At 39.1% G+C, this 15,466-nt stretch overlaps 1 protein-coding gene across 3 annotated transcripts in view; it reads left to right on the top strand.

The window, feature by feature from the left end:
• LOC131135439 (collagen alpha-3(VI) chain-like) overlaps positions 1–15,466 on the top strand; it is an 84,489-nt gene that overhangs the window by 60,488 nt on the left and 8,535 nt on the right. For all 3 annotated transcript variants that reach the window (XM_058081275.1, XM_058081276.1, XM_058081278.1), the window contains 28 exons: positions 728–1,351; positions 2,577–3,173; positions 4,202–4,813; positions 4,882–5,216; positions 5,354–5,432; positions 5,511–5,656; positions 6,853–6,945; positions 7,036–7,089; positions 7,371–7,442; positions 7,589–7,615; positions 7,697–7,741; positions 7,822–7,875; positions 7,967–8,029; positions 8,990–9,055; positions 9,151–9,204; positions 9,297–9,332; positions 9,420–9,482; positions 10,673–10,735; positions 10,994–11,056; positions 11,369–11,431; positions 11,555–11,605; positions 11,682–11,717; positions 12,870–12,932; positions 13,013–13,075; positions 13,252–13,284; positions 13,687–13,723; positions 15,314–15,325; positions 15,398–15,466. The exon at positions 15,398–15,466 is cut by the window's right edge and continues 425 nt beyond it. In XM_058081275.1, coding sequence (XP_057937258.1) covers positions 728–1,351; positions 2,577–3,173; positions 4,202–4,813; positions 4,882–5,216; positions 5,354–5,432; positions 5,511–5,656; positions 6,853–6,945; positions 7,036–7,089; positions 7,371–7,442; positions 7,589–7,615; positions 7,697–7,741; positions 7,822–7,875; positions 7,967–8,029; positions 8,990–9,055; positions 9,151–9,204; positions 9,297–9,332; positions 9,420–9,482; positions 10,673–10,735; positions 10,994–11,056; positions 11,369–11,431; positions 11,555–11,605; positions 11,682–11,717; positions 12,870–12,932; positions 13,013–13,075; positions 13,252–13,284; positions 13,687–13,723; positions 15,314–15,325; positions 15,398–15,466 — 3,573 coding nt within the window. The remainder of the gene's footprint in view (positions 1–727; positions 1,352–2,576; positions 3,174–4,201; positions 4,814–4,881; positions 5,217–5,353; positions 5,433–5,510; positions 5,657–6,852; positions 6,946–7,035; positions 7,090–7,370; positions 7,443–7,588; positions 7,616–7,696; positions 7,742–7,821; positions 7,876–7,966; positions 8,030–8,989; positions 9,056–9,150; positions 9,205–9,296; positions 9,333–9,419; positions 9,483–10,672; positions 10,736–10,993; positions 11,057–11,368; positions 11,432–11,554; positions 11,606–11,681; positions 11,718–12,869; positions 12,933–13,012; positions 13,076–13,251; positions 13,285–13,686; positions 13,724–15,313; positions 15,326–15,397) is intronic.

A 15,466-nucleotide genomic window follows, 5' to 3' on the forward strand; every position in this document is an offset into this window, starting at 1 on the left:
TAGGTATGAATGTGAGTGTGAATGGTTGTTTGCCTATATGTGCCTTGTGATTGGCTTGCGACCAGTCCAGGGTGTACTCCGCCTCTTGCCCGAAGACAGTTTTTAAGCTGTAGAAAATGAATGAATGAATGAATGCTGAGGTTCTCATTGGGAGTGACCAGGATGGATAGGATCAGGAACGAGTGCATCAGAGGGACATTTTAGAGACCTTGGAGATAAAATCAGAGAAGCCAAACTGAGATGGTTGGGACATGTCCAGAGGAGAGATAGTGAATAGATAGAAAATATAGTTTGTCTATATGTGCCCTGTGATTGGCTGGCCATCAGTCCAGGGTGTACTCCACCTCTCGCCCGAAGACAGCTGGGATAGGCTCCAGCACCCCCGCGACCCTTGTGAGGATAAGTGGTAGAAAATGAATGAATGAATGAATATTAATGGTTGTGCCTTGCGTTATTTTGAGCAGACTGTAAATTTATTTTATTTTATATAAGCTACACACTGAATATTGTGATAAGATATATTTGTAGAAATGTGTGGGTGTACTCACTTTTTGTGATTGACTGGCGACCAGGATAGGATAGGTCCAACTCGCATGTGACTCTAATCCTAAGCTAAGCGATACAAAATGACTAAATGAATGAATGAATATTGTTTTAGATAAAATATGTATTGATATTGTGATATTGCAAACTCATAATCATACCTTGTTTACTTCTTTCCATACAGTCGTTATACCAGAAAGCACAGGTGGAGAAAAGAGAGATGTCGTGTTTCTAATTGATGGTTCAAGTGCGGCACGGAATGACTTCCCTTCCATCCGAGAAATGATCAGAAGAGTTGTGGAGAAGCTGGATGTCGGACTGGATAACGTCAGAATTTCCGTTGTACAATACAGCGACGATGCAACAGTAGAGTTTCTCCTAAATGAATTCTCCACCAAAGAAGAAGTACGCCAGGCTGTGGCACGACTTCGGAACAGAGGAGGAAATCGTCTGAACACAGGAAATGCTCTTGAGTGGGTCTCGCGGAACATCTACCAGAGGTCAGCAGGAAGCCGCATCGAAGATGGAGTACCACAGTTTCTCATTTTAGTTACTGGTGGGAGATCTACAGATGATGTATCTACTCCAGCGGACCAACTTAAGAGAAACCACATTGCACCTATTGCTATTGGCTCAAGGAACTCAGATCCAGATGAACTGAGGAAGATTTCCCTGAAGCCTGAACTGGCTTACACAGTTGATAGTTTCCAGCAGCTTCCCACAGTGGAGCAGCGACTCATTGATTCGGTCAAAACAATAACCGCTTCTGATATCATCAGCAGCTACACACCTACAGATGTGGATCTTGGTAAGTAAGAGCTACCGATATCACTGTAAAGTATTTGATGGCTAAAATGTCATACTGAAATTTTATATTAAATTTAGCCAAGATATATACATTTATATTTATTGAAATGTTTTTTTTGTATTGTTGTTTCATTGCAAATTACTGAAAATATGTATTTTTAATGAAGTTTCAATGGCCGATTAATAATTTTTAGTGCAAATTTTAATGAAAAATTTTCCGCAAATTTTTAGTATCAACTAAATATTCTGCTAACCAATATAGAGACTTACTTTAATATGAAGGGCTGCACGGCGGTCGAGTGGTTAGCGCGCAGACCTCACAAAAAAAAAGAAAAAAAGAGTCTACTCATAGCTAAATATTACTGCATGACGCAGTAGCTGTACCACAATAAGAAACATACCGCTACTTGCATGCAGTCATCCCTCCGTCATGGCACTTCATTGGTTCCACTCTCGTCTATGATATGTGGAATACATGGAATGTTTTGGGAGAAAAACCTGTTTATGAAACTTCTCAATATGCTTTTTAACATTAGAGCCCTCTAGACATAAAATAGCACCCCTATAGTCACCTCTACCAGCATATTACCCAGTATATTAGACGTAATAAGGATAAACAAGACATAAATAGGCTGCACGGTGACCAAGTGGTTAGCGCACAGGCCTCACAGCGAGGAGACCCGAGTTCAATTCCACCCTCGGCCATCTCTGTGTGGAGTTTGCATGTTCTCATGTTTTACTCTGGTTTCCTCCCACATTCCAAAAACATGCTAGGTTAATTGGCGACTCCAAATTGTCCATAGGTATGAATGTGAGTGTGAATGGTTGTTTGTCTATATGTGCCCTGTGATTGGCTGGCCACCAGTCCAGGGTGTACCTCCGCCTCTTGCCCGAAGACAGCTGGGATAGGCTCCAGTACCCCCTTCGACCCTCGTGAGGATAAGGTGTAGAAAATGAATGAATGAATGAATGAATGAATGAAGATGCTGCTGAGGTTCTCATTGGGAGTGACCAGGATGGATAGGATCAGGAACAAGTACATCAGAGGGACATGAATGAATGAATTTAATATGAAATCTTTTAGACTTTGCAGACATTGCCGTTGGTACCAGACATGCAGCACATTTAGATGACCAATTATTTTTTTTTTAAAGTAATTATTAATCAATAATTTAACTTTAATATAATTAATCTTCTTTCTTTTGTTTGTGTTTTTCTTTTTACAGGTGTTTTAGACCTTGGAAAAAAGGACATTATTTTCCTTATTGACGGCTCAGAAAACACTGGGGCTCAGGGTATTGCTCATATTCGTGACTTCATCCTGAAGATCGTTCAACAACTCGATGTCCAGCCTGACCAAGTCCGTGTGGCCGTGGTCCAGTACGCAGACAGAGTTAAAACGGAGTTCTCTCTCAACTCACTTACTAACAAACCAGCTGTTATCTCAGCCGTCAAAAGACTCCGTCAAATGGGTGGCCGCTCCTCAGATCTGGCTGATGCCATCGAATATGTGATCCAGAATGAGCTAAAGCCATCATCTGGTGTTCGTCCGACAGAGGCCTCCCAGCATCTTGTAGTACTCACAGGTGGACGTTCCCCTCAAGATGTGTCTATTTATGGACCATTGCTCAAAGGATCCAGGGTCAACTGCATCGGTATTGGAGCAAGTGGGGCAGACACAAGGCAGTTAGCTCAGATTTCCACCACGCCAGAAGATGTCCTTCAAGTTCCTACGTTCCCTGGCCTGCCAACCATCAAAGACAGGTTCATAACAAGATTGAGTGGAAACCTACTTGAGAAACCAACCACAGATGAGATTCCAAGTGAGTGCTGTTGAAATGCACACAATACAGTCATACCTCGGTTTTTGTGTACTACAGTTGTTCTCAAAAAAAGATTTTGTACACTGTTTCAAAATAATTTATTGTTATTAATATGATATCGCACAATGCAAACTCATCCGAATGCCCAAAGAACAGCCTCACTGTCCCTCCATTTGTAATTGAATGTGAATAACTCATAATAACTCATAATAATAACTCACCAAGGGGCCAAACAAAGTTGTCATTGCCAGCAATTTGATAAAGAAGGTGAGAATTCTTCTTATTATTATTATTATTCATTCATTCACGGGGGTGCTTGAGCCTACCCCAGCTGTCTTTGGGCGAGAGGCGGGGTACACCCTGGACTGGTGGCCAGCCAATCACAGGGCACATATAGACAAACAACCATTCACACTCACATTCATACCTATGGACAATTTGGAGTCGCTAATTAACCTAGCATGTTTTTGGAATGTGGGAGGAAACCGGAGTACCCGGAGAAAACCCACGCATGCACGGGGAGAACATGCAAACTCCACACAGAGATGGCCGAGGGTGGGATTGAACTCAGGTCTTCTAGCCATGAGGTCTGTGCGCTAACCACTTGGTCACTGTGCAGCCTATTTATGTCTTGTTTATCCTTATGTCTAATATATTGGCTAATATGCATGCAGATGTGACTATAGGGGTGCTATTTTATGTCTAGAGGGCTCTAATGTTAAAAAGCAAACAGGCCGCCCTATTATTATTATTATTATTAATGTTACCAGGATATATGTGAAGTCCACATCAACGAGAAGTTTCATACATTTGTAATTTTAATCATTTTGTATTATTTTCTGCATGTAAAGCTATAAATGGATTTTTTGTTTATCTTTTTTGGGTGTCTGGAGTGGATTAACATGTATAATGAAAACCGAGGTGTGACTTGTATAATGTTATATTGTACATTTTTATATAGTAATCAATGTAATACCGTTGAAATAATATTTTCTACTATTTTGTCATTCCCAAACTTCTTTTCCCAGCACAAGGTTTGCCTGCACCCAAGAAGGCTGACATCGTGTTTTTGGTGGACGGCTCTATAAACCTGGGCAGAGATAATTTCAACGAAGTGATGACATTTGTCATCAACCTCATAGATCTGTTCTTCAACGATAGAGATAACCTCAGAATTGGATTGGCTCATTATGGCACCGATGTCACCGATGTGTTGTACCTTAACACCCACAAAAACAAGCAAGACATCATCAGTGCCATTGGCCGAGCGGAATACAAGGGCGGTCGTAAAAGCAACACCGGGGCAGCCATTCGCCACGTTCAGGATGTTCACTTCTCCAAAGAAAAAGGCAGTCGTAAAGATGAGGGTACTCCTCAAATCTTAATGGTTATCACAGGAGGACGGTCGTCAGATGACAGCAAATCAGCAGCACTTGGCTTGAAGAACAGTGGTGTGAGAGTGTTTGCAGTGGGAGTGGGTGACATTGAGAATGAGTTGGAAAACCTTGCAAGCGATTCCTCCACGGTGGCAAGGGCCAGAACTTTCCAGGAGCTTTCAGAGCTCAATGAGCAAATCCTGGAGACGCTAGATGATGAAGTGAAGGGAAAGCTGTGTGTTGGAGTACAAGACGTTACCAAAGGTGAGGAACGTTGACTTTTTTTTTGAGTAATTAACTGAATTAACAATATTTTTTTTTTACTTTTCTAGCCTGCAACCTTGAGGTCTTGGTTGGTTTTGATGTCGCTGCACAGAATGTCTTCAGTGCTCAGACCAACCTCCAGAGCAAAATGGCCACCATTCTACAGAGGATCTCCAAGATGTCAACAATCAGTTGTTCATCGGGGCAGATTCCTTCGATTCAAATTGGCATGCTCGCCGTTGATTCTTCCGGACAGCCTGTCCAGTTGGATTTCACAGATAATTCTGACAAGCTCTTTGAGGACTTTAGAGGTCTTAGAGCACGGGGCCCATTTGTCCTCACCGGCAAGACCATCTCAGCTTACACGGACAGATTCAAAACCAGACAAGATAATACTGTCAAGGTTGGTTTCTAAGACAAACCGTATTACCAACAAGGGTTCCTGCTTCAAGTACAAAGTCTATTATTTCTGTCAATCCAATACAATATTTGGTTTTCCGTTACAATAAACTTGTTTTTATGTTTATTTTTTCCTTCAAGGTTGTAATTCATCTCACTGATGGTCTTGATTCTCCCTATCCTGAACTGAAAAGACGAGTTGAAGAGCTCCGACAGTCAGGTGATAACCATCGAAAATGTTCAATTCTCTGAAATCATCATAACAGATCAAAATAGACAAATATTATGTCATAATCAGGCGTCAACAGTTTCATCCTGGTCGGGCTCGAGCGCGTGGTCAGATTTGAGGAAGCTGCTTTACTAGAATTTGGCCGTGGATTCAGGTACACCAGACCCCTGCGACTCAACATCCTGGACTTGGACTATGAGCTTATGGAGGAACTGGTAAGTTGTGAAAATGACAGTTTTTAACTCATTTGTGATTTAAATGGGCCACATGGTTATTTATGGTAATGGTTTTATTTCATTTGAACATGCATCAGATTACAATTGAATGCATCACATAATCAGTTCACAGTTCCACATGTCCAAAAGGAGTAGGAAGAAGCAAAGCTTATTAAATCCTAACCCTCCATTTGGTACTTTTACAATAAGTAACTGTTACATTTGTTCACTTCCTGCTTTCCATAATACAGTTTAAGGTTTTTTTTTTTTTTTTTTTTTAATAATGTACCTCGTGCCGGAGTACGAGGTGATATGAGCATCCAATGCCATAATGGGTACCATAGTAAGTGTCAATATAGTGATATGTATAGCACATCATGACTGGTTCAAGACTCTTCATCCTTGTATTTAGCAAACATCAACTGCTTGTATTGTTTCTTGAATTGGCTCATCGTTGTGCATTGTTTGAGGGTCTTACTCAATCCATTCCATAGTTTGATTCCACATACTGACATGCTATGGCTTTTTAACATAGTCCTAGCATAGAAGTGTTTCAAATGTACTTCTTCCCTGAGATCATATTTTTTCCAATCTTGTAGAGAAGTATTTGATGATATTTTTAGGTAATTGATTATTTTTAGCCTTATGCATTATTTTAGCTGTTTGAAGATGAACTATGTCGGCAAGTTTAAGTATTTGTGATTTTAGAAATAAGGAGTTAGTATGTTCTCTGGAGGTGGCATTATGAATTATCCTCACTGGCCTTTTTTGCAGTACATTTAGAAGTACATGAAGACTGCTTTTATAGTTATTACCTCATATTTCCACACAATAGGTAAGATATGGTAGAACCAGAGAGCAATAAAGAGTGTGGTTTATTTAGTGGTTAGCATGTTGATTAGCATGTTCATAGTCACAACACCGTCTGTCAGTTGACGTCTTTTGGAGTCAGTGAGTTAATATTGGTCATACGATATTATAAAACATCCTTGGTGATGTCTGGTGGAAAATTCAGTGCTGAAGTTTATTCAAGACCACCGTAAGAACAATGAAGGTCAAAAAAAGCCCATGAAGAAATGTGTATCTTTTGTTTACACAAAACCATGGCCGTTCATGTGCAAGCGGAGGCTGCAGTAGAGAGAAATTGAGTCTCAACAATACAAATTGACCAAATATGTTGTCTTTTGTTTATGTAGGACAATATTGCAGAAAGGGAATGCTGTGGAGTTCCATGCAAGTGTACGGGTGCAAGAGGAGACCGAGGGTCTGTGGGGCTTTCTGGACTTAAGGTAAATATTGGTCAAACATACAACAAATACTAGCATTACCATCTGATCATGATATGATCACGTAACTGGTAATTGTTTTGTTTTTTGTAGGGTAATCAAGGAGCTGCTGGAAGCCAGGGGCATCCTGGAGATGAGGGTGGACCGGTAAGTGCTTTTGCATGTGGTTTCCTTAGGAACTGTTGGAACTATGGATGTTCCGATCAGGGTTCTATGCTGCCGATACCGATAATCGTCCGATACCGATAATGATTTTTACAACATGAAACATTTCCTAGCTTACTTCAAGCCAAAAACCAACAAATGCTTGTTTTATAACGATTCCGATGGATCGGAGCACCCCTAGTTACTACAACTGTAAATCTTTTTTTTTTCTAAGGACTTTTTCATTATAATGTGTCAGCATATGTTTTGTATTTCTTGACCAGGGAGAGAGAGGTCCTCCTGGTGTGAATGGAACTCAGGGTTTCCAAGGGTGTCCTGGACAGAGAGGTTTCAAGGTGAACATTTCCACTATCTATTAAATATTGCATGTATTTGACTGTACAGAATTATTTCATACAGTATGAATACGGTCAAATAATATAGTTACAGTTCCTGTCTGCTAATAATGATTATTAATATGACACTTTCATCTTTTGCTCAGGGTTCCCGGGGATACTCTGGAGAAAAGGTGACGTAATTTTCTTTTCAGATTGACATTCACATCATAAGACAAACTAAAGAAAGCTAACCAACTTCTAACATGATGCAGGGTGAATCTGGAGAAATTGGCCTGGATGGTATTAATGGTGAAGAGGTAAGAGTGTCTTGGTGCATTTTGTCATACGGCCATTTTATATGAATATATTTATGACTGATGGATTGGCATCTTTACAGGGCAAAAGTGGAGTGCCTGGACCTTCAGGAGATAGGGGATATTCTGGCAGAAGAGTGAGTAATTGATTAATTTATTAAAGTACAGATTATTAATATATTAATGATGGCTAAAATATAATTTATTTATTTTGTACTATGTATCTAGGGTCCTAAAGGCATCAAGGGACAAGCAGGCGACAGAGGAGAAATTGGAATCAGAGGAGACCCTGTGAGTTTTTTTTTCATGTTTTATGACCATTATGTGAAGTGTCTGCAGCTGGCTTGCCATCTTGATATTTAATTATTGCTCGCATGTTTTTCAGTTATGAAGTTATAAGCTTTGTGCTGGACTTGAACTCATGAATTACATACAGGAAACATTTTACCGTGGTTGTCATGTTTGACATCTTGATGCAACTGTCCTGTTCTCTCTCTCTATCTATCATCTGTGCTTCTACTCTATCACTCTATCTCTCTACCCAACTGGTCGAGACTGATGGCGGCCTCACAGACTCTAGCGTCTGTCTGATTCTTCCCAAGAAGGAGTTTTTCCCTGCCTCGCCTTGTATCTTTTGGTGACCCCTGTCCTAGAGAGGGCCCTAATAATGTTTAAAGCTGTATTTAGAAGGTCATAATTTTTTTTATATCCTTTTACTATTGAAATATTCAATGTGTAAATAAGCAATCCTACTTCACAGAAATTCACTTATCACTGTATGGTCTGGAACCAATTAATCGCAATAAACAAGGGAATACTGTAAAGCCATTTAACAATTGCAATGCTATAATAGTGTGAAAAAAATATTACAATTCAGCTGTTCTTACTTTATTTCTTTAATTTATTTATATAAAAACAAGCAAGAAAATCATTCATTCATTCATTTTCTATTGCTTTTCCTCACAAGGGTTGTGGGGGGTGCTGGAGCCTATCCCAGCTGTCTTTGGGCGAGAGGCGGGGTACACCCTGGACTGGTTGCCAGCCAATTACAGGGCACATATAGACAAACAACCATTCACACTCACATTCATACAAGGAAATATGCAAAATATTTAACAACAATAATGTAAAATACACATATCTGACATAATTTTGTAGTATTTTCCAAAAAAGTCACCAATGACGTCTACATAGTATATCCACCATCATTCACCATCACTCTCAATGTAAATATTCATTCTTGTCGTCTAGGGTACAAGTGGAAGAGATAACAACCGACCAGGGCCAAAAGGTGACCCTGGTGATGCTGGACCAGCGGTAAAAATCATTATTTATTTTTATTTTTTTATTATTATGCTATGAAAGCATCCATAACACAGAATAACTGTTCTACTTATGTTATGAAATAACAGGGAGAGCCTGGTGAGGATGGAAACAAAGGAACACCAGGAGAACCAGGAAGAAGGGTACCATTTTGTCATTCGTTGTCTTATCTGCATTATCGTCTTGTCTAATCTATTTTGTGTATGAATCCATTTATTATTATTATTTCTATTAGGGAGCTGATGGACGAAGAGGTGCACCGGGACAAGCTGTAAGTCCTTTTTAAATAACGTTACTCATTATCTTATTGCAGCATGGTCACATGACCAATGATGTGTTTTTGTTGTTTCTCTTCAAGGGTAATCTTGGACCGGCGGGTGTTGATGGTGTGAGGGGAGAACCTGGTATTGGAGGATCCAGAGTAAGTAATCCAGAGTAATCTTTTAATACACCTTTGTAAGAACTTTGTGAGTTTGACGGGTTTGAAGTCTGTTGCAGACAGAAAGAAATCTAATTTCTTCTTTGCATTATGACTTTGCGAGACTTCTTTTGGACCCACCTGATCCAAAATATCATCAACATCACAGTGAAACAAATCATGCATTCCATACCAGCACTTTGTGTCGCATACATTCACCTCATCAGGGTACGCTAGGTAGCGAACGTATATATGTATGTAACCACAAAACATTATATAATAAATGAGTCCACAGATTTTGTCTTTGTTATCATACACCTTAAACTGTATTATGGAAAGCAGGAAGTGAACAAATGTAACAGTTACTGATTGTAAAAGTAAACTGTATTATGGAAAGCAGGCAGTGAACAAATGTAACAGTTATTGATTTTAAAAGTAAACTGTATTATGGAAAGCAGGAAGTGAACAAATGTAACAGTTACTGATTGTAAAAGTAAACTGTATTATGGAAAGCAGGAAGTGAACAAGTGTAACAGTTACTGATTGTAAAAGTAAACTCATTCATTTATTTTCTACTGCTTTTCCTGTATTATGGAAAGCAGGAAGTGAACAAATGAAACAGTTACTGATTGTAAAAGTAAACTGTATTATGAAAAGCAGGAAGTGAACAAATGTAACAGTTACTGATTGTAAAAGTAAACTGTATTATGGAAAGCAGGAAGTGAACAAATGAAACAGTTACTGATTGTAAAAGTAAACTCATTTATTCATTCATTTTCTACTGCTTTTCCTGTAGTATGGAACGCAGGAAGTGAACAAATGAAACAGTTACTGATTGTAAAAGTACCAGATGGAGGGGTAGGATTTAATAAGCTTTGCTTCTTCCTCCTCCTTTTGGACATGTGGAACTGTGAACTGATTATGTGATGCATTCAATTGTAATCTGATGCATGTTCAAATGATATAAGACCATTACCATTACCATTACCGTTACCGTTACGTTACCATTACCATTACCATTACCATTACCATTACCATTACCACATATATAGCACACAATTTTATTTGAGTACTGGGATTGCAAGTACTATATAGAGTGACCCCACAACCCTAGTGAGGATAAGCGGCATAGAAACTGAATGGAGGGATGGATATATATAATGAATAACAATGGCCTTGTTTGTGTTTACAAGGGTCCATCAGGACCAAATGGAGCACCTGGACCCAGAGGTGAAGATGGAAATCCTGGACCCAGGGTGAGTAAAGCTGACAGTTATTGTCTGTTACACAAATAAACATTTGAATGAATGTCTTCTACGTTTATAAAGCGAAGTCACACAGCCATGACGGTGCTTTGTTGTCAATAGCAGATGACTTTGGGTGTTTTTATTTTAATATTAAACCACGTTGAATGTTAATGTAGATCAAAAAGCTCAAAAATCTGGATAAAAATGCTTAATCAAGTGTGTGTGTGTATTGTGTGTGTGTGTGTGTGGTGATATTTGGTTTTCCAGGGTCCTGGAGGAAGCCCGGGTTCTGCAGGAGAAAAGGGAAGAAGAGGAGCTGTCGGTCGCAAGGTACTGAGCGGAACCAGTGTTGGCGTGACTTGTGTTTTCCATGACAGACTTGTTTAATTTATAAACACGTCGACTTAAGTCTTCCTTTCTCGTGTTACTGGGTGCACATGTGTCGTCTATTTGAGGAATTCCGAAAACACTTAAAGAAAACATCATGGCTGCACAGGCATAAAAGAAAAGACATCTTATCTTAATGAAATCTATTGAAAATAAAACATTAAAAAGTGTTTAACTTTAGGTTTTTAGGCTTCGGCTTTGTTTGTGTCTTTGACTTTGTCTGTATGTTATAAAGTTCTGTCTGTACTTATGCAGGGAGAGCCTGGAGAACCAGGAATTAAAGGTGTTGTTGGACCCCTTGGACCTCGTGGAGAGCCTGTAAGAATGAAGCCACTTGTGTTTTGCGTATAAAAATACTGAAACACATCATATATTACTATTGATTATAAGGTTAGCTATTTTATTCACAACAAAGGTTATATAGATTTGTTTTCTTCAAAGGGTGAAGATGGCAGAGATGGGTTTGGCATTGCTGGGAACAAAGGAAGAAAGGTAAGTCACCTTTCCAACCTGTCATCAACACCAACGGGACGGTTTATCTAAAATATATCTTTATTTTCATCTATAGGGTGATGAAGGCTTTCCAGGCTTTCCAGGACCTAAGGTAAATGAAACATTCAACTCAATGTGTGCTCACCACATGCTAACCACTCGACCACTGTGCGGCCCATTTTGCCAATACTGTCAATAGTGTTTTCTCACCTTAACAACCCAATCAGTGTCAGCATTTTTAGAAAGAAAGTGTGAAACACTGTTGAATTCAAGAAATGATGATGATGATGAACACATGATATAGGTGGTGTTGAAGAGAAAGGTGTTGATCTCAGTCGCATCTTCAATTAACACAAAAATAATCTTTAGCATTCATTTATTCCTTTCATTCGTAATTTATATGAGCTTATACATGTTTTATGCATGTAAACTACACAGTTGTCCCTTGCAAAATTTCATTTCAATTGCAATGGAATCCATATAGCAAAAGGTCTCCTCCCATTCTGTGTGGAAGTGGTAAGTTTAGCTGGCAATCGAATCCATATAGCAAAAGGTCTCCTCCCATTCTGTGTGGAAGTGGTAAGTTTAGCTGGCAATCGAATCCATATAGCAAAAGGTCTCCTCCCATTCTGTGTGGAAGTGGTAAGTTTACCTGGCAATCGAATCCATATAGCAAAAGGTCTCCTCCCATTCTGTGTGGAAGTGGTAAGTTTACCTGGCAATCGAATCCATATAGCAAAAGGTCTCCTCCCATTCTGTGTGGAAGTGGTAAGTTTACCTGGCAATCGAATCCATATAGCAAAAGGTCTCCTCCCATTCTGTGTGGAAGTGGTAAGTTTAGCTGGCAATCGAATCCATATAGCAAAAGGTATGTGCATTGTGATATTAACAATTAATGATACGAGTGTAAAGATGACTATAGGCATGTTATTTCATGTCTACAGCCCTAATAATTTTAAAAACTAAAGTGTATTTACAAAGTCATGAACAGGATTTCTATGCTCTAACTAAAAAAAATATTCCATTTATTAACACCGAATCCTATATGGCAGAAATTCCTTTATTTAGGGACGACTGTAATTCTAAAACTATCAAAAAAAACGGGTTTTGTATTAATATCATTGTGAGTCCACCACTGATGACATCATAGACGGGCGACATGGCTGACTATGCCAATATTGGCTTATAATATCAGACTACTGATATGACTGGAACATTGTGACATTGGGACACAAGTAAGCATTTTCATTTCTGAACACTACAGGGAGCTGCTGGTAACCCAGGAACGAAGGGTGGACCTGGTTCCAGAGGAAATCGTGGACAGAGGGTAAACCGCATTTTTATGTGATTACTTTATGTGTGAAGTACTTTTGTTAAAGTAAAAATACTATGCTACATTCTCTTCAGGGCGTCTCTGGAAATGCTGGTACTCCAGGACAGAAAGGAGAGGTTGGATATCCAGGACCTTATGTAAGCAACTGATACTTACAGTATAAATGTTTAAAACCTCTCAAAATCAAGACATTTGAGACAGTCTAATCTACACTCTTGGTGAAAATGTATCTTAGCAAATGGTTTTCACTTGTCTGAGCTAAATGTTTGTCCAGATGTTAACATCAGTGCTTTTTTTCTTTTTAATTCCTTAGGGTCAGAAAGGGCCGAGAGGACCGGGTGTTGTGGTATGTCCTTGAAGATTATTCAGTAGTTTAAGACATCCTCCAGATGACTTTAATCTTAAGGGGGAACTGCACTTTTTTGGAATTCTGCCTATCATTTACAATCCTTATGTGAAACATGAATACATATTCCCTTTTTTGTGTGAACACAAGTTCATTTTCACTATGAAGTCGTCTACAAAAAAACATCAGTGTACATGTTAATGCATAATCACAGCATGTTTATCAAACGATGAGGGCTTTAAAATTTAAAATTAAAAATTTTGAGCTAGCTTATAATGCACAAAAAAGGGAAAGGAATATGTGTAAATGATGGGTGGAATTTTTTTTTAAAGTGTACTTCCCCTTTAAGAGACATCAATTGTGATTCCATGAGTGTCTCAACATTGCCTCCTTTGTCCTCAGCAATGTGACCTTGTCAAGAAGATCAGAGACAACTGTCGTATGTATATTTACACATTTAATAACTCACTACATTTACATGCATTAAAATGAGTTATTGTATGGACTGTGCTGAAAGCAGCATGCAAACACTTTCAATCAGTCACGGAAAACAGTTCCTTTTGCATGTGTAAACTTTGATGGATGGATCATCAGAGTGGTCTTTGTACACATACTGCAGTCTCCATGGAGGTCCCAGATCTATAAATGTTGTTATAATACTGTATTCTCGTGTTGAATGATGCCAAAGCGTCACATAATGAGGTTTGCGCATTTGGAAGTCAGCCCTGAAAGAAATTTTGGATGGCTCAAAACATTCGGTTTCAAAAGGCGTGGTAAAACTGCCCCTTTGCCCCTGTCCTATACAGTTGAACCTCAGTTAGCGTGTGTTTTGGTTTACGTCGAACATTTATTCTTGGTTTACATTTTAGGAGTGAAGTACTCGTCAGTCACTTAATAATTTATTGTGTCCAACACAGTAGATCATTATTGATTATTATTCATCATCATTTTGAACTTTGACAGAGTGTTTAAAGTGGAGTTATTATACTTTTTTCCACTTTTCTGACCTATAAATGTTGTTAGAATGTTGTATTCTTGTGTTAAACGATACCAAAGTTTCAGATAATGAGGTTTGCGCATTTGGAAGTGAGCCCTGAAAGAAATTTTGGATGGCTCAAAACACTGGGTTTCAAAAGGCGTGGTAAAACTGCCCCTTTGTGATGTCACACAGGGACGGACTTCCTTATATGGTTCATAGTTAGGAAGCACTGTGGGCGTGTGAGCCATCACAGCAGAGTGTGCTTGCCCGGAAGTGTTTTCTGTGCGGGTTATTGTGTGTTTTTTTAATGTGGGTCGAAAAATTAGCATAATAAGCCCTCTTTAAACAAGAGAGAATAGTGACAAAACATTATTGCCTTTCTAGGAAAAGTGTATAAAAAGTGTATTGTGAGGGGTTTTGCAGCCATATGCATGTGTGCAAAACTAACCTGAAGCCAAACACTGTTGTGCCAAATATTTAGTTTTATATGAAGCCATTGTCATTTTTAGTTGGCCTGCTAACATCTGAGTAGCAAACACTTGGTTTGACATTTTTTTTAAACACCGGGTTCTACTGATATGGGACTTCCTCATATGCACTGCACTCAGTAAACCAGCATCAGTGTATCCATAAGTCCTCGGGAGCGCTTGGGAGAGTGACCAATGGGAGGGCCCAAGGTGGCCCATTTGGGTCGGAAGCAGGAAGTCCATGGAAAAACTGCAGAAAGAGGTGCAGAATCTGGAAGATCTAGAAAGCTTTCTTTGCCGGTTATTGTGTGTGGCTGTTCTATAAGAGTCTACAGATCGAAAATGAGCATTGTGTGACACAAGATCAGTGATATACAGCAATAGAATTACAGATGTAAACAGGGATTTCTCATACAATAGTATTACAGATGTAAACAGGGATTTCTCATACAATAGTATTACAGATGTAAACAGGGATTTCTCATAGAAAAACTATTCCACAACTGTTTTAGTGCATGTAAATGTTGTCAATGACAATGAAAAACCTTTAAACACATTAATTTTCCCCTGCTTCCTTTACCAGCTTGCTGTTATGGTAAGTACCAAAAAATACATCCATTTTTTCCTGTCACAAACATCATGATTTCATAGAATGAATGAATTCTAGGTAAGCAAGAATGTCCTCTCTACCCAACTGAGCTGGCCTTCGCTCTGGATGCCTCCAACGACGTTGGCC

Source organism: Doryrhamphus excisus, chromosome 9 (assembly GCF_030265055.1).
Source record: "Doryrhamphus excisus isolate RoL2022-K1 chromosome 9, RoL_Dexc_1.0, whole genome shotgun sequence".
Taxonomy (NCBI): domain Eukaryota; kingdom Metazoa; phylum Chordata; class Actinopteri; order Syngnathiformes; family Syngnathidae; genus Doryrhamphus; species Doryrhamphus excisus.